At 41.3% G+C, this 19,588-nt stretch overlaps 1 protein-coding gene across 2 annotated transcripts in view; it reads left to right on the top strand.

Moving 5' to 3' along the window:
* The first annotated feature begins 1,331 nt into the window (after positions 1 to 1,331).
* The window catches only part of WASL (Wiskott-Aldrich syndrome like), a 49,608-nt gene continuing 31,351 nt past the window's right edge, over positions 1,332 to 19,588 (top strand). For both annotated transcript variants that reach the window (XM_027679182.1, XM_027679181.1), the window contains exon 1: positions 1,332 to 1,822. In XM_027679182.1, the coding sequence (XP_027534983.1) occupies positions 1,709 to 1,822 (114 nt within the window). In that variant the 5' untranslated portion in view covers positions 1,332 to 1,708. The remainder of the gene's footprint in view (positions 1,823 to 19,588) is intronic.

Raw genomic sequence — 19,588 nt, 5'->3', positions numbered from 1 at the left:
AAAGACGTGTGTAAAACTAAAGAATTTAGGATTGCTGAGAAGTACTTTGGAAGCATTGGTTCCTACTATTTTTGCTTTACAATAAGACCCAACTCCCTTCTGTGATACCTGCAAACTGAGGAGTCCTGTATATGCATGCATTTCAAATTATTTTAATGCTGCAATATCAGGATTTTCTGCCATATTCTCCCTTCCTTACACTTTTTGGACACAGTTACAGGCACTTAAGTACAGGCAAAAGGGCCTATAAGTAGAGCAGAAGGGGCTGCCATCTGTTCCAGCCTGATCTTTTGGAAGATATGAAGAAAAGCCAGTACAGCTTTGTATAAAGACTTGCGTCCCCAGGTTTTCCTCCTGTGCTTCTTCAGTTCTTTCCTACAGTACAAAGTAAATTGCGATGGGGGGATTGCTTTAGCACCTGCCAAATAGACAATTAATTTACCAGAGGATGAGAAGCCAACACATTCACCTAAAACGACAGAAAACTAGCAAGTTGATCACTGTTTTTCACCTTAGTGAACATTCCTTTTGTGCAGCTGAAAGCCACATTGGGCATAAGACAGCTGTGCTCTGGATCTTTGGGCTTTGAAAGGTCTTCAATCTCCATTACAGCTACTTGCTGTGAAGCAAAGCAGGGGGAAATCTGTCTGACAAAGGCTGCTGTGTACGTCATTTCTCCTCAGTAGCTGACTCCCGGAGAGCCTGAAATGCCTACCCCTATTCTGAGGTGTTTCACCTCAGACTGTGGCAGGCAGCGTGAGGCGGGGGGTGGGTGACACCCCCGGCTGGGCAATCGCGCCGCCAACCATGGGGAAACAGCTTCCTTTCCGCCGCAAGAGGAAGAAAGATTTTTTTTTTAGTTACAAATTATATGGGGTTCCACTGATAATGGAAAGGCTTCCAGCACATGCTGATTCCCGCACCCGCGGGAGGCCCGGACCCCCCACGCTCAGAGAACATTTAATCCCTGCCGGGCCCCTTCGCGCTCCGGGTGATCCCCGCACGGGCCCGGGCTCCCCACGCCCCCCACCCGCAGCCCGCGGCGGCGTCCGGGCCGCGCTGCCCCTCACGGCCGCTCCCACGGCCCCCGGCACAGCGGCAGCATCTCGGCGGGTCCCACCCGGGACAGGGGGCGGGGACCGCTCCTCTTCTTCCTCCTCCTCTTCGTCAATTTCTTCTTCTTCTTCTTCCTCCTCCTCCTCCCCTTGCCCCTTCTCCCCGCCCTGTCCCTATCCCGGCCCGGCAGGTACCGCGGGGGCGGGATCTGAAAGCGACGCCCCCCTCTTCCCCCGCGCGGCGCATGGTCGCGGCGGCCGCGCGCTCGCCGCGCTCCCCCCCCCGGCTGCGGCGCTCTGTGGTCTCGCCCGCCCCCGCTGCCATGTTGGATCGCGCGGCCGCCGGGGCCGGGCCGGAGTTGGAAGTTTAGGGGCGGGAGCGATCGGGATCGGGCTCGGCGCGGAGCGGCTCTGGCGCGGCTGCACCGCTCCCGGCTCCCCGGAACACCCTCCCCGGCGCCCTCCCCGCAGGCCGGCAGCCGGCCAAGGCCCCGCCGCCCCTCTCCGCCTTCCTCCTTCCCCGACTCCGCGAGGGAGGCTCCGCGATGCGGCTGCTGTGAGGCCGCGGCGGCGGCGGCGGCGGAGGAGGAGGAAGGGACCGCGGGCGCCATCGGTCGCAGGGTGGCGAGGGCAGCGCCGGGCCGGCCCCGGCCATGAGCGGCGCCCCGCAGCAGCAGCCCCCGCGGCGGGTCACCAACGTGGGCTCGCTGCTGCTCACCCCGCAGGAGAACGAGAGCCTCTTCGGCTTCCTCGGCAAGAAATGCGTGGTGAGTCCCGGCCCGAGGGGCGGGGGGCGCGCCGGGCCGTTCCCAGCCGGACGCGGCGGGCCGGGGCCCGGGGCGGGCGGGGGCGTGTGAGGACAGCCCGGCTGGGCGCCGGGAAGTTGGGGATGCGGAAGTTTCGTCCCGCTCCGCTGCCCCGTCCCAGGCCCCGCTGCCCGCCCGGCCCGCGCGGGGCGGGGGGCGATGGGCGGCGGCGGCCCCTCGGCCGGCCCTGAGCGCCGGGCCCGGCCTCGCCCCGGCCGGGCGGCTCCGGGACCGCCTCGGATGCCGCTGCGGGCACCGTCCGGACATGGAGCTCTCCGCGCCCTGCAGCCGAGCCGGGTGCTGCCGGGGGGAACCGGCGAGGGAGCAGCCGCGGGCCTCGGGGTTCCACAAGTCCCATTGCTCGACGAGGCTGGGACGGGCCCCAGGTACACCAGCGGTACAACAAAGGAGTGTTGACGAAGTTGTAGGAAGGCTCGTATCAGTGCTAGGCCCGCCTTGGGTTTAGTCTGTACTTTTCTTAGCCTAAACAACAGGTTCATGTATTCAGATGCGACTCAAATACTGCATTTTTTCCTGTTTCTATATCAGTAAGTTTATTTTCCTAATACCTTCTTGCACGTTAATGTAAAACTGTGCCAAAGCTGTATTTATCTGTATTAAAGAAGCACTTGAAGGCTTCAAAAGTTAACCGCTTAAATTAGAAAAGAATCGGCTTTTAAAAAAAATTTTATTTTGAAAAAAATGCTGCTTTTTGGAATCCGTTGAAAATTATGTCTTCTGATGTTCTGTGTCCAGTACTAAAATACTGTTAGGCACTTGCTGTAAAGCCATGGAGACTGTTTCATGAACTTAAAACTGTGACTTAAAGCAGGATATCTGTGTAGTCATAATGATTCCACATAACTCTTTGGACTTTGAAATGGTATTGTTGATCAAACTGACTGTTGCAAGGAAAGTGTAAGATGCAGTAACTGAACAGGAAATAGAGAATATTTACATTGAGGTGGGTTAAATAGGATGCTGTAAGTTAAATATGTGAGAAGGTGCGACTGTAAAGCATATGTTTTGAAAAGTATAGATTCCTAAAAACCACCTTCAGTTAATTGAACTGGCTCACATTTTATATCCTCAGCTTTTTGCTAAAAAAGAAAAAAGCACCAATTTTTCTCTAAATATAAAAAATAGTGCAGGAATTTGTATGTGTAAATTGATTTCCAGTTTGTTTTTCTACAACTTGGATTTTCTCATCAAGTGAACACACTTTGAATTTTTGTTATACTGAGCTGTAACACTCACCTACTCAAGTTCTCAACTTTTCTGCACAGATAGTATGTTGAAAGCAGACAGGAGGTAAATAGCTTCATGCGATCTGGTAGTCGTGTGATTTGTGACAGGTTGCAGCTTTCTAGACGTGGCTTGCTTGAAACTACACATTCTTATGGTTTACTCTGAACGTTGGATGACTTTCCAGTGAGGTTCTTCTAATAGTGGTCCGTTCTTTTCCCCAGCCCTATGTGCTCTCTAAGTTAAGCATAGGCTCATCTTACTGCAGTTGAGGATCTCTGCTCAATCATGAGGACTTGAGCACTAAAGCTCTAGAGATGTTTAACCAGGCTTTTTGGCTTCCTGTGTGGCATGAGACAGAAATTCAGAAAGAAATTCATGGATAGATTGAATATCTCTGTCCCTTGGAGGGCAGTGTCTGTCAGAGAAGTGGGATGAGCACCTGGAGATGGTAACAGCTTTGGCTGTCTAACTTGAATCCGCAGTGTCTGTCAGAGCCCAGCTTGGTACTCTTGACCTTCTAGCCTGACTCAAGGGTAACATGCTATGCTGATAAATATCTTTTTGCCTTAATGTACAGGATATTTGATCTCTTAATATCCATGTTTGAATTACTCATTAGTTAAGCTTCAGACTGTAAATGCTGCTTTTTAAGGAAGGAAGATTTTGCGAGTTTTGTAGGATGCTGCATGCTTGCTTTCAGACATCAGCTGAAATGTCTGGGCTGCCTGGCTGCCACAGGTGGAGTTTCTGTCACTGTGGGGTATGGAGAGGCTGCTGGATGGGATGTGCATTTGCCACATCAACATAATTTTAGGTTTTGTTTGACTAGACCTCATGTTTAGATCACTACTGCAATGACACCAGAGGAACAGTTGAGACACTAAACTATGATCCTTGATGCTCTTTATAGTAATAATTTATAGAGTTCTTATGGAGGGCATAGTGCTGCTCTCAGACCGGAAGGGGTTGGTTAAGAAAGTATATGGCGCTCTGGACCTGATTTGTTTCAGTCTTTCTTTTGTCTCTGTTTCTGACTGATAACAAGGCAGCTACTTTGAAATGACATTAAGGATTCAGCTACCTGATTTTTGTTCTATAGAAAAGAAAGGAATTTATCAAGTAGTGTAATTTTGATTGAGCACTTACAATGGATGAACTCCAAAACTGACATAGTTTCAATAGCATCTTAAGTAATGATGACTGATAAATACAAAAGTTACCTGGGAGTGGGTGAAGTGGTGAAGAGCCATTGCTCTGTGTCTTGCTGAGGTTGATACCATTTTCTGGACTATGGCTGATACTTTGGGAATCTCATTGACTAGTAGTCCAGTGTACATACAGAGGGTAATTGATTTTTTTTTTCCTTTTTACTCTCTTCCCCCCCACCCCAACTTGCTGAGCTGTAAAATGTTTATCTGAATCTATAAGTAATTAAAATACCTCTGCCCATGACAGATCAGGCTTCCAAAATCAAGCCACTCACTCGTAGTCAAAGCTGCAGCTATAGTTAATTTGGCTGAAATATAAATCCAAATGTAGAACTACTTGCAGCAGGTATCCACTGTAATGTAGCCCTTTAGGACTTCCATTGTTGTTTAGACATGTCACTAATTTTCATTCAGGTTTGTGACATTTGTTATCTAGGTCAGGTGTAAAATTTGCTATCTGTAGAAAGTTTTCAGTAACTATTTTTTTATCATAATGTGGAAATAAAATTTTATGTAAAGTTATAGTAAAGTGAGCTATGAGATTACTTTTATGCATTTTAATGAAATATTTTTGTGATTATGCCAGACTTGGAAGTTTTTGCTTAAATCTGTTTTATTACAAATCAGTTACTTTAAATTTGTTCTGAGGAATGAGTTTTATAAGAAGATACAAGTGCTAGATGTCCCATTAATTTGTAATGGGGAAGTAACTTTTATAATTTACATTATTAATATTGTTGAGAAATGTCACTGATGAAAAACTGCTTTATTCTGCAGAATTAATTTTTTGAGAAGCCTTAGGAAAGAAAACAAGAGAAGTATGTACTTGATTGCATTAGAAGTAGCATTAAAAGTAGGTCATATGGAGTATGGATATTTTATACCACTTAGAAGTGGATCTCAACACTTGGATAAGGTGTAGTAAGTAAGGCTGGGAATATGTTGTTACTTCTAAGATCTTGCCATGGTTGATATCGTAAACAGGAACTGGTGAAGAATGCAAAAAGAGAAGTGACACAGCAGTAAACTAAGAAAACTGTTTTGGCTGCTTTTAAAGTGCATGTGACCAGAATAAGTTTGTGTATCAGAGCCAAAGGACAAATTACAGTAATAGCTGAGATAAAACAAAATAAAAACCTGAATGGCACTTATAGCTCTTAATTGATAAGATTTAAAGGTTTTATCAGGAAAGGACTTGTAAGATTACTTGTGCGCATGAAAACAGCATGAACTAAGACTTGAAAGTGGACTGCAGGTTTGGGCAACTACAGATGATGGGCAACTTTATGTCCCTAAGAGGTATTGGGACTTCTCAGTTTGAGTTTAAGCTGCAGTCTGTACATCCAAAGAAAGTTCACATTGCAGTTTAAAAAAGAGTTCTCTCCTATATACATAAGGAGAACTGAGTCATCAGTTCAGTGGTGATTCTCTCATCTTTGTGTTTATTTTTAAATGAAATTTGGAGGAAGAAGACAAAGTGTAAAGGACAGAGTCTTGTGGAACAGAAGAGCATTGAGAGTTATGCCTGGATTTCTTTTGAGGTCTGTCCTGTTCTACAAAAGACATGTAATGTCTTCAGATGCCTCACTGGTATCCACTAGTCAGTTCCCTAAACAACTTGTCAGCAATAATATTCCATTCTAGGGGGAATGACACTGGGTTTTGACAGTTTCTTTGAACCAAACCTGTGCCTACAAAACTGATTTTCACAGTAACAGGTCCTATCAGACCCTTCAGCTAATGGCTCAACCACCATCCTTATCATAAAGTGTTTCTCATGCTTCTTTTCCTCACAGCTTGCTATTAAGCTAAGGCAGTGAACTATGCTGTAAACACATTATTTACCCATGGATGAGAAATGTTTTGAGACCACTTGTGAACACTATTGCATCTCAGAGCTGTATGTATTTGAGACAAAGCAACAATTCACAAAGAGATTTGGTTCAAGAGTAAGAGACAGAAATTTAGATGTTAAAATCCCAACATTGTCAGTAAACCTCCCTGTCAGTTATCTAAATCTCCTATTCAATTTAAGATAAAAACTTCAGATTATCAGCTGAATTTCTATCTTTGCTTCAGTGGCTGTAGTGGTACCATCTCTCCTGACCGTGCTTGTACCTCATGTGCTAGACACATAAATTTATGTCTTGACATGCAGGATGAGTCCTTTTACAGTCAGTTTGTATCTCTGTTGTGAAGCATTATGTATTGCTAAACAGGAGGTGATCTAGTGAGAGAGACCTGGAACAAGTGTCTCACACTATTAAGTCTTCAGCGCTCTTACATTCTTTTCTGAGCATCTTTGTAGATCTTTTCTCTGGTTTTGAGGTAGTCAAGTGCCAAAAGTCTCTCAGCATCTCTGTGGTTATCAGCTGATCAAACATACCACTCATGCTCCTGATAAGTGCTCTGGAATCCTATGGTGTACATACACAACAATACAAAACCAATTTGTAGTCACAAGGTGTTATATTGTAACTTACTTATTCTTCACAGCTAAGAACCATATTGAGGAATTTAGAGGAGGGCAAAGGTTTAACTTAGGATTCAGATGAACAGTCATGTTTTGAATGCAAGATTTCCACCAAGATGTCCAGATACCCCTTGCTTAAGAGAACATGCAAGGAAGAGGTAGTTTCTTGTTAGAAGATAAAGACTTTGCTATTTCATGCAAATATGTCAATATAAAGACTACTTTGTTCTTCCTTTAATGGAAGATTGATGTGATTTCTTGGCATTATCTGCTTGTAAATAGTGTATTGAATTTGTTATCACTAGAACATTTTTCTCTGTGATTATTTCTTCTGGGGTTCTCAAAGATTTAGTATAAGCCAAATTTGTAGCAAGTAAAATGTGTAAGATCCATCTTAGACCATGCAATTTCAGGGTAAAAACGTGATAATGGAGAGTGTTCTAATTTTAGATCTCAAATTTCTTCTTTTGAAGGAGTTCTGGTACTACCCCCTGAAAAAACTCATCCATTTTTTCTTTGGGACTTCTTATGATGCTTATTGTTCCACTGTTAGTGTCTCTAGTAGTGCCAGCATTAAGAATTCATCTACTGCCGTCATTAGTAGTGGCTACAGGTGACGGCAATGGCAGCAATTGCCTAGTGCTGGAATGGGTGGAGTGAAGCATTGAAGTGATTTGTATATGATGAGTGAGTGCCACCTAGAAACTTGGCAGTAGTTCATTAACCAGCTTGACAAAAGGCCTGATTCTGTCATCAACCTTTTGTAGACAGAACTGTCTGCAGAGTAGATGGGGTCTGTGGAATGCTCAGTTTGCTGAGAAAGTTTGCTCTTGACTTAAAGCTGTGTGGTAAGATTTATAGTGTCCTCCACTGAGCATGTTTTGTAGGCTTGTCTCTTGAGGAATCTTTGTAGTACAGAAATAAAACTTAGTATAGTGCAGGAGACTTATGGTTTCATGACCTAATACCTAGATAATAAAATACAGGAAGTAACGAAAATGTGTCATAGGCACTAGAGAGAGTTACTTATGGTAGGTTAGGGTACAATTTTCTCAAGAAAGGCTGACGTTAAGTCTTACTTGGGCACAGAGGGATTTTTTTTTTAATTGGACAGTTTGTTTTCCTTGTAACAGTAAATCATACAAAGTGGATTTAGTGGAACTAGAAGTGTGTCTTCTTGAGAGGTTTTAAACAGCCTATATACAGGGACATGACTCAGTTACTGTAGAAGACAGTTTAGTTTCTCAAGGTATTTGCTTGGGTACATTGGCACACTAACTTCTGTGGCTTCCAGATGTGTTGTTTATGGTTGGATAAGCAATAAAATGGGAACAGTAGGTGCACAGTTACATTCAGGGATAGTTGCAGTTAAATTTGAAGATCTTGAAGTGTGCTGTGATCATCACATGACAGGAGCAGTGTTCTAGAAGGGCCAAATGGAAAAAGAAAAGATGCAATGCAAACAATCATGGGTACACTTTCTTAGAAAGCTGCTCACTTGATTAATTCTTCAAATTTGGTAGTGTTTTCTCAAATAACCATGAATTAAAGGTAGACAATTTTGCTGATACCTCTTTGTGCAGAGAATGACACTTCAGGCATCTCAAATTGGAATGCTTGTGTTGAGAGTATATGGTTCTGGAATGAGTTCATTAAATGAATTACTCAGTTCCTGTAGACATAATGTTCTGTGGAGATAATCATTGCTGGCAAGGAAACTGTTGCTGCAAAGCTCCACGACATACTGACAGATCTGCAGATTGTAGCTCACCTTAGATGCTTGCTTTCATACATGTATCCCCACCTTGGTGAGACAGTTTTCCCTCTACTATTTGGCTGTTCTTTAAATCCTCACTCTTAAAGCAGCTTCTTTTCTTTTTACATTTTCTGAGAAACTGTGTTACTATGTTTTCCAGTTCTCCAGTGTGTCTAGCTTAAAGCTGAAAGATCACCCTAAGGCTTGCTAATCAAGGTTGTGTTTCTGTTTCTGTGAGATGGTTTCACACACCGTTTTGCCCTTCAGAATCTTATGTGTAATTCAGAATTCCCCTGCATTCGTCTCCTTTCCCTTCAATGCAAATGCGTTATTTTGCCTTTATCTCCCTTGTTAATTAGCCACTGCAGCATTGGAGTAGTGTATTTAGTGAGCGCAGATATGGTCCTGTATAAGCATATTTTGTATGTGAAGGTACTGTGTGCCTGCAGTTTGAGAAACACCAACCTAACAAAAGAAAATGTGACTTTTGCCTTTTGAACAGCTAAGAAAGCTGTATTTAATTATTTGAACTTTTAATTATGTAAAGTCTTGCCTCTGAGATTGCAAACCCTTTTGCAAACTCTTTGTGTTTACTTCAAGTGTTACTGATGATGGCTTTCCCAAAAGTTAGCCAGTACTTGCTGAGATTAAGTAATAAGGCCTAATACTTGTCTTGCTGTTTCTTGTTGGAGAACAAGAATATTTGAAAATGGGACTTTAGCAGTAAATTGTAAATGCTTTCTCCCCTCTCAAGGTGATAGCCTAGAGATTCATCTATCTGTATGTGATTTGTGGATAAGAAAAGAAATTTGTTGTATTAATACTTTTCTGTGTTAGGGATAAAGAAAAGTAAGAGATATTTTACAATCTCCTTGGTACATTTTCTAACAAGCAGTAATTTATCAACTTAAAAAGAATTTTAGTTTCTATGTAGAAAATAATGCTTTAATATCTTTAATATTTTTATGCAGGTAATTACTGTAAAGTTGGCAATTATGTTTTAGGAATCCATTTAACCACTCTTTCTTTTGTAAGTCCCGTCCTGCTGATGTACTTTGAAGTCCTGTGTAGTGACCTCTGTCCTCCAAATCTCTTGTCTCCATTTTCATCAGGGTCTCCTTGCCCTCTCTTATTACACATGCTCTTTTTTCTTTTTTTTAGCAAGTTTTCTGTCCTGTCCCAGCAGAAGGGTTTCCTCTGTTTACTTCCTCTTTCCCCCTTATACCTCAAGTGCTTCCAGGATCTTCCTTTCTTCTTTCAGCCCCTGCATCCATAATCTGCACAAAGATCTCCAGGCAGGACTGACTCTCCTCCTCACTGTTCTTCCCTCCACTCCTTTACTCCTTCTACTTAACAGTCCCACAACTGCTTTGTTCTTGCTGATGAACTTTGTGTCTCATCGGACATGTAGTCCTACCCATACCCAGTGCTGGGATAGACAGGGCATGTATTCAACTCAGCTGTGTGCTGCACCAGGAGAGAAACAGGAGAGGAGTCTGCCAGCCAGCTGTTTGCTGCTGTGGACATCGTGTGCTTTAGCCAAGGCCTGGCCTTTACACATTTCTCACCTATTTCATCTTCACTGCCCGAGGTCATTGCTAATATTAGTATAGGCAAGAGAACTTTTGGTGGATGTGAGAAGGGGAAGCAAAACCCAGAGTATGGTATTCCTCAGGCTTCTTGCACTGCTCCACCCTCCACTGCTGCTTCTCCAGGGAGGACCAGACTCTAAACTTCATAAGCTGCTCTATTAGGAAGCTGTATACTGGAAGATACAGCTTCAGCAACTCTACAGGCTCAGATCTGAAACCACAGAATTGCTTAGTCCTGCTTTGAGTGAACTGTAAGTTATTTCCTGCTCCTCTAACCATGTGACAGCTCTCTCTGAGCTCAGCTAAGATGTGGTCATTCTTTGTAAGTAGACATTTTCCCCTTTACTCCCCCTCAGTCAGCCAAAGCAAACAGAAACATCACTTGGCTTATGACACCAAATATACACAAAGGCATCCAAATAGGCTGCACTCTGTAAAACTGTGCTTGATTTTTGTGGTTAACTGGAAAGAGGAAGAAAACTATGAACATCCTGTAGTGGTGTATGTTCTGTGTAATACCACAGGCAAAAGCTTCCCCTTGCATTTGCAAAGAAGGAAACAATATTTTCTAATAAATAAAATGCAGTACTGTTTTCTTCTTTATTTGCTTTAGTTTGTAGTTGAGAGTATTTCAGATATGAGATTCGTTTTATAACTGGGTGCACATTTATTAGTGTTTGTATTTTTAGTAACCTGAAAAATAACAGTTAAAAAAATACAGGTTTTGGGCTTAATTTTTTGCAGTGTTATATCAGCCAGTATTTTTTAGCCCTACAATAGGTATTGTCATTTTGACCTTTCTTAAACAGTGTTTACCTCTTTGTGTTACACTGTACTGTTAGCGCTGTGCTCAGTTTGTGTAGCTTGAAATTTGAATTTAAAGTGTGATTGCAGCAGAAAGTGCTGGTTGCACTTGATCTCTAGAACCCAGTAGCGATTCAACAAACCATTTATCTCTTTAAAAATGTTTTAGTTTTGTCTTTAAGAGGTTTCTCCATATCAGTTTCAGGTGCCAGTATTACTCAAGAGACTAATCATAAATCTGTATCTCTGCACAGAGCATGCCCTTCCTTGCCTTAGTTCAAGCATCTAGATGCAATAAACCTGTAATTGTGTTAGTTTTGTTTGCTAGGATGCATGGAGATGGATTTGGTGCTGAATATTTTGCTGTGATATGTAGATCTCCATGTCATGGTTTTCACTTCATCTTTTTGTGTCATTCTTTGAATGCTTCAGTTCTTCATTGAGGCTTTTCCTTAATAGCCTCTTTGAACATTTCTGGGCTTTTCTACCTGTACACAACAAATCCTGTCTGTTTGTTTGCCCTCTTCATATTGTTTAGATGAAATTTGTTTGTTGAACAAGTAATCATGCTGCTGCTCTGTGCTTCACACTGTATAATGGAGGAGTCCGTCCCTCACAGTGGCCGTACCTGTCTGGATCATCCCTTTATGTCCCAGATAACCAGAACCGACAGGCTCAAAATGGGAGGTACACAGCACACATTTAAGTTTGGTGGCAGAAGGATGCACATTGTCCTTTTTCTCACCCCTGATCTGTGAGCCAGCTGTGCTAACACATTGATGCTAACAAACTGGAGTAGGGCAGTAGCGTGAACTCAGGCACAGTCCCGTGATGGTCCATGGTGTTCAGTTTGTTGGCACACTTCCTGGCACAGGTTTGAGTGCTAGCAAGTAGTCACCCAAATTAATAATGAGCATGGGTTTGGTGTAAACACAGTTCATGATACGTGGTATGGATAGGGCCATCGTTACCTGATTTGTGTTGTATTGGTAAGAGAGTTTGTTCCTCTATGCAAATGTGTTTTCTGTTGTACCACTTGCCACCATATCCAGAAAGTGGCCCTGCTCTTAGTAACTGATATTTGCACAACCAGTGGAAGCTGCCAGGAGACAAAAGCAACTGTGGTGCTGGGGATGGGGAGATGTGAGCTGTCTGTTCTAGAGTTGTTAGTAGCATATACATCACAGAATAAGGGTCAGCCCTGCTGCTGTGCTCATAACTGTCTGCTTTGACATTAAGTCAAAGTCAGATCTAGCTTTCCTGACAGCAACAAAATTCAGTATTGTCTTTCTGCTCCTAGAAGTTGCTCTTGGAAACCTGAAAAAATGCAGGTGTCTAGAATTTTTCAGCAAATGAAAATGTTCCTCTGCATGTAACAACCTGCTGCAGTAGACAAATTATTAAGTGTATCTGTTACTGATATTCAGATACTGATATTATCATGTTTCTGATCTCCTCCGATTTCAGAGAAAAAAAATTTTTTAGGAGACATAGCTAACTTGTAGCCATGCTTCTACAGACTGCATTAGGTACAGCAAGGACGACCTTAAAGACTGCTGCATTTCCTTTACTTCACTTCTTGGTTTCAGAGCACTGGCCTGCCAAGAAAATGCATTCCTGTCTAGAGCTTTCTTTTCTGATGAGTAGTTTGTAAATAATTTAAGAAAAGTTCTGTCCATTTTCAGAGACTCCAGGGATGACCTAAGTTCTCTAGGAATCTTACTTGAAGCTGCATTTTGTAGCGTTTTAGCAGGTTTTTGTCAGTTCAAATGCAACAATTTATTTCTCACTTGAACTCTAGAGACAGTTTTAAGGTGTGTAGTGTAATTAATATAATCATCACATACTCTGTCTGTTCTGATATGTCACCTTGATCATTGGTTCTGTCTGGGATGTAGAGGTACGAGCTCAGGACCCTTTTCAGTTCTGTCTTCTATGCCCCCTAGATCTCTTAGACAGTGTTTGCATGCCTCAGTTCTGTAGACACTTCCCTGAAGCTTTTATTTTATTATTTTTGTTCCCTCTAGTGTCTGGTGATTCCCTTTTTCCCCTCAAGCCATATTTTTTTCCCAGTGTCACTTTTGTAAGTCAGCACTAGCAGGAACTGGTCCCCTGGTGATGCTTAGTGCCATACAAGAAGTTCTCTCCCACAGCAGGTAGCATTTGCTTCAGAGCAGAAAGGAGATAACAATCCATCATGGATTTGGAAGCTGAGTGCTTTTAGTCTTCATTTCAGGATGGCGACCTGAGTGTCAGTTCTGGCTGCAGTAATGGTTCCAGCAATGAAATGATGCAGTACCAATATCCATATGGCTGGAAATAATTTCTTCAAGGTCACCGCATGCAAACAGTATCACTATGATGCAAGTTTGAATTAGGAAAGGATGTTACATAGTTGGCTTATTCCAAATAAACAAACTAACCATCAATACGGAAGTCTACCATGCGTCATCAAGGTTGTTTTTTCACTTCAGTGCAGCATAGTGCCCTCATTTGTCAGAGTAACGTAGTCCTGAAGTGGACTGACAGACATGTCACTTCTTTGACTTTGGAATTCTTCAGAGGACTGTAGTGTTTGTTGCAGAACTGAAGCTTTTACGTAGGGATTGGCAGATTTAGAGCTCTTAGTTCCACATCAGCTAGTATAAAACTCTCAAGTTGTATATCATATTGCCCACCTCATAGTGGATGGCAGTGGCCTTCTAAGGATGCACTTTGGAATAACAAATGTTCAATGGGATACTTCCATCAGGGAGGTTGGCTAGCCTTCAATTTATCCTATAAATCTGCTTCATCTTCTGTAAATAGTCCATGTGCCCAGGAGTGGATACTGGACTATCAGGAAATCAAGATCCACACCTCCCCCCACTCAGGCTTCCTCAAGGTCCAGGTGAGTTACTGACACACTCCATCACCATTTTCCTATAGGAAGTGTTTGTACCAGTGTTGAAGCTTCTGGCAATTTAACTTCTAGGTCTTTCAAGGACCCACTTATACAGCCTTTAATCTCATGTGCATAAAAACTACCATACTAGACTTCTAGCAACCCATTCATTAATGCATTGCTATTATGTAGGTCCCACTCCTGTGATAATTTCTTCTGAGATTGGGGGTATTTCTATACTCATGCAACATCTTTTGAGTAGGATGTGATTTTTCTTGAACTCTGTCTAAATTGGGTAATCAGCTTGTTTTTTCTAGACTGTATATTCCTGGGACTGGTGTTATCTTTTATACACTCAACATTAAGAGCTTTCTGTTTCCATGCTAACAGATTGAGGCTGTTCAGGTGCTCAGAGCAGTCCGTATAGTTAGTTGATCACAAAGGAAGCAAATATCCATACAAAAACTAGAAACCCAATGTCTGCTTTGAGTCATTGGGATTTAAGTTGCATCAGTGCCCTTAGAAGAAATATCTTGTTTCCAAAGGTGTTATACATCTGAAAAAAATAATCAGTATGTCATTAATAACTTTTTCCCCATTTTAATGGTTATAAGTAGTATTAATGCACATTTTTATTATGTTGGTGTGCTGTAACAATATACCTGCTGATTTTACTGTCATAAAGCACTGTAACTTATCATTGCAGCGGAGGTTTTCAGAAAAGTGACACACACTTGACCTGACAGTAAAGCTGTTGCCAGTTCTCCCAAGCACCAAGAACCATTCACACTGAGCATGTTAACTGCTGTCAGCTCCTGAATAGACTTGGAGACTTGCAGAACAGTAGTTCAGAAACTGAAGCATGTAATTTTTCAGATCTGGTGCTTGATTAGGGTAATGATATTGGCTAATTGGACTGCCAGTGCAATATAGATTGATTGTTGTCAGTGTTTCACAAAGCTATCTTAAAATGTTTTTCATTAAAAGTTTATATTTTGGCTCAACTTGTTGTATTTAATTACTTCAGACAAAAAGAATAAAGGTCAGTTTCAGACCTAATGTTTCTTTTAAATGTTTTTTGAAACAAGTATTTTTTGTCCTAAAAGTTTTTAAAATATCTTAAAATACTGTGTTCATGTTAACTATATTGGTGTGACTCTATGATTCTAAGCTCTTATATTGATTTAATAAATATTGATTTTCTTTAGTGTAAACTTTTTCTCACATGAGATATAGTATTACTTTGGTACTGTTGTAAGTAGAGTGAAATAGTTTTTATATTACCTGTAAATTCAGGTGGGTACATACTTTTAACTTTTCATGTAACATATACGTTATTGCTGCTGAACAACGTTAACAAGTTACAAACAGGAACACAGCAGTTATGGAGAGGTAATTATCTTCAAATGAGGATGCTTTTGTTCTGATCCATCCAAACATGCGAATTTTAAAGAATTGAGAACAATATCACTGCCCCTTTGTTTCTTACTTCTGCCTATGGTTGCTCATTAGAACTGCCAGATCTGCACTGAAGGAAAAAGGAAGTATTGTGTGATTTTTATTTTTTTTTCTTTAACTGGAAACTGGTGACTGGACATAGACACCAAAGAGTTGAGTGCAGTGGAAAAATACATCCTGCTGCCCTCTTTCTACAACGTTTTTTGTTGTGTAAGCGCACACTTTAACTGTAGATAAGTAGATTCTTTACAGTTTTTGCTTTTCTGGTTGTGTTCAGCAGAGCAGGCAACCTCATGATAAGTAACATTCTGGCACCTTAAGGAGTTACAGAAGAAGAATTTTGGCTCCAAGGAAGGAGCTTTCCCATTCAGCAGCCCTCTGTGCATTTATATGCAGATAGTGGGTAGTAAATTCAGAAGGGGTCCTTTGTAAAACAATCTAGATGTATGGGATGATGAGATTGCCCTTATTGAAGGGCTCTGTCAGAACTAGAGTAGTGTGCCTAGTTTTCAAAACTACTTTTTTGGGGCGGGGCGGGGGGGAGGGAGGTGTAGTCTCATATTTTTTTCAATCCTTACATACTGAAACTTCAGGGGTTGTTGTTGCTCAAGGATTATCATGGAATAGACCACTGAGAAATACCAGGTAGGTGGGAAGTTTTGAGTCATGTGCTTTGTACTCTTTATTCTTCCATCTTAAGAATCAAGTGTTAAATATAGTGTGTAAAAATTAAGTGTGATGGTGACTTATAAAAGCATTAGTAAGTTTGGTACAAAGAACTTGAAGCCATGGTTTGTCTGAAATGGAAATGTGCCTGAAATCTGATTAGAATTGGCTGTATGAGACCACCATTCTGTGCCACTGCTTCCAAACTGCTAAAGTTTATTTGCATGTGGGTGAATTTCAGTGGCTTTTGGCCTCCACAGCACATTGGTAAATGCAGTGCAGGTACTTGCAAAGACGGAGCTGCCAACAGGCAGAGACCTTTGAAACTCTTTTAGCTGTAATAAATGTCACTTTACTCAAGGGGCATACATACCCCGCGGTAAAAGAATATCTCCATTTCCTTGTCTAAAACAGCGAACAGCGACCAGGTTATCAGGTAGTAATTAATGTTCATTCACTGGGGAGAAAAATAACCCTAGTGATGTGGAAATTAACCCGTCTTAACCTTTGCTATTAGCAGAGAAGATAATGTAGACACGCACATCCCACTCTCCCCAAAAATAATTTATTTCTGTCTGTAGCAGCATAATTTTTTTTTCTTCATCAGTAGTTCTCAAAGCACTTTATAGAGGTAGAGGTCTATATCAACATGCTGCAGATGAAGAAGCTGAGGCATGGGAGAGAAATAAATGCAAACATCATGCAATTGCCTATTGCCAGAACTAAATAAAAAGCAGCAGTCTCCCAGGCATTCAACTAATGTCTAGTGTTTTACCCCTGTAGTAAGCTTTGAATATGGCCAGGGATCATAGAACTAACACATCTTCATGCCTTCTTTTTTTTCCCCATATGTTATCTACTTTTTAAGACTTGTTACTAGGAGTAACTTTATTCATAGCAGATTCAGTTGCTGGTATATAAAAAAAAATAATCTTATGTACAGTTATGTTTCCTTGTATCTGACTTGAATTCCCATAACTGTTCTGTTCAAATGTGAACTGCTGAAGGAGGAATTAATACATGTTGAATTGTGGCACAGTGAAAGTGTGAGGGGGGTTGCATCTCTAAGTACCTTTATGTAAGTGGATTGAGTCTGCTTTACAGGACAGGACACAAGTTGTACACACCACTGCGAGACCAGTTACTGGCTATTATTCAAAGAGGTTTTACTTTTAATAGCCTTTACTCATATTTGTTAATATTTTGAAGGGAGTTCTTTGTTTTATGTTGGCATGAAATTAATGTGTTCTTATAAAAGAGTTCTTTTAAAGCAATTTAGCTGTTTTACTTCAGTAGTCTCTTAAGTATCAGAAGTCAAAATTCCTTATTATTTTCTGTCTTTAAGTGTAAAGATCGTAAGTAAAGTTCACCTAAACATCATCTCTGCAAAGCAAATACTCATTTTTTTAATTTTACCTGGTAGTACTAGTAGATGCTGAATAGCATTTTCAGGGGCGCATTAATGAGTGTTCCAGAGCTGGGATAATTCATGAATTCCTGAGGTTTATGCTTCACATCCTTTCTTTAATCAATTTAACCATTGTTCTAAAGATTTTTACTTGCGAACTTCATGATACGTATACTATTAAGTGGATTGATAGGGAACTACAGTCGATCAACTCTTAAAAAATGGCTCTGAATTCTAATGTGTTTTTTTTTTCTAAAAGCTCACTCATGTTCAAAGTGGGTATGAGGATCTGCTCGTAAGGACTTGCATTAAATATGGAACATGTAGAAAAGTGTTACTATACAGAGAATGGAACGATTGATGAAGGCTGGAGAGGACCTTAGTACAAGAAGGCAGTGTGTTGCTGGTAGAAGAGATGTTGAGGGAAGGGAGCTGGTTTTCCTTATAGCTGAATAGGCAGTGGAATAGGACAAAACAGATGCAAGTTCCAGTTTTATTCCATGTGTTGCATGAAACTGATTCTTGACTTGAATCTGTAGGGTTTGAATTCCCAGTCTGCAGTTTCTGTGTATGACCATGAAACACAGTTTTGAGAACTGTTTAATCTACATATCTATACAATGCTCTAGTTGTGTAAGGATCATCCTAGTCTTAAGAGTCTTGATGAATTTAAAATGGATTAAAATAAAAAAGTAGACCTGAACATTTCATCTGAAAATTCTCTGAGCTTTGGAAAGGAACAGTCATATATGCCTTGAATCTGAGTGTCTCTTGGGAGGCTGCAGATGGGAGCAGAACTGCAAGACAAAATGTCTTTCTTCTGTAGTGAGAATTTTTGCTCCGTGGCAGTAGGACAGTGACAAATTTATGGACAGCCTGTGTGCAGCACACTCTCTGTTCTGAAAGTAAATATATGTACAACTTCAACTGCAAAACACAAATAACTGCCTTGCCATGTGTCTGCTGCCTTCTGGCCAGCCAGGGCTTCAGCAGCATTGAGCTGTGAGGTGCAGCACAGTGAGGTGCAGTGATGCTGTGCAGGTAAACAGGAAGTGACGATGTTCAGCTTGCTCATCAGTGGAAACCCCAGGTTGTGCATGTCAGCTCGTAAATGATCTGATAAGCTGAGATAGCTTGGAATGTTGTAATCTGCAGCGTGCTTGTGGTTATGGTTATGTCATATCTCAGGAAGGCTGAAGTCTTCCATATGTTGTCCTGAACTGAGATTGTAGGATTTAAAAATATCTTTATGCTGTGCCTGATAAAAGCATGTCTCTCTTAATCATGTGCTGTTTGATTTGGGTTTATATGCTATGCTGTTTACCCACATTTTAATTGTTGGTCTTCTGTGATCCACTGTTGAGCAGTGAGTGTTTTGAATAGGAGTTGGCCAGCTCTAACTGAAGTGGGGAGTTCTAGGAGGTACTGGAAATGTAAATGAACTTCTATCTGAAGATATTAAGAAAAATGTGAGCTATCTACAAGTGGATGACTGTTGATTAGGAGTGAAGGATCTTTTTATTGGACAACTGCAGACTTAAGTCCAGACAAGCACTTTTATCGCTTAGGTTTGTTAAACAGCAGTCCCTTGTTTCATCCCTTCTTTGTTGTAACATCACTTAATGATCCACTGGTACTTTCTCCACATCAGTGAAAGATCTTCAGTGAGGATATTGCAGCTGACTTGTGTGCTTATCAGGGCACATGCGAGGTAGGGAATCCGTTCTTGGATATTAACTGTGTTTTTTTTAATTGGTTTGTTCTCTTGATTCCTTAAATGTTTTGAGCTGTGTTGTGTGGAACTGTCTTTTAACTTAATGTTTCAGAAATGATAGGAAATACCTGATGTGGCTTTTTGCTATTTCTGAAAAACCTCCTTTCTTCCTTCTCCCTTCAAATAAGAACAGGCAGTGTCTCTTATACAGTGGCTTTATTCTTAATAGCCTAACTTTGTGTAGAGGTGGGAAAAAACCCCTGACTTCTTAACATCTATACATACTGCATTTTTAAATCATGAGAAATTAAGAAATTAAACAGAAGCTTTAATCTTAAAATTGGACACTGTCGGCGACTGTAGCAAATAATTTATAAGCAGTGGAAGTGGTGAGGCCTCAGTGTCTTAAGCTGAGTAATTTTTCAGCTTACACCAAATAAAGCTTTACTGATGTGTTTGGGTATTTACAAAAGGCTCCCTTATGTCAGTTCTGTCAAATAATGTGAAATCTTGCTT

The sequence above is a fragment of the Neopelma chrysocephalum genome, unplaced genomic scaffold (assembly GCF_003984885.1).
Source record: "Neopelma chrysocephalum unplaced genomic scaffold, ASM398488v2 Primary Assembly neopelma1_45, whole genome shotgun sequence".
Lineage (NCBI taxonomy): Eukaryota > Metazoa > Chordata > Aves > Passeriformes > Pipridae > Neopelma > Neopelma chrysocephalum.
The sequence above is the reverse complement of the archived record's forward strand: the minus strand, read 5'-3'. Positions and strand labels throughout refer to the sequence as shown.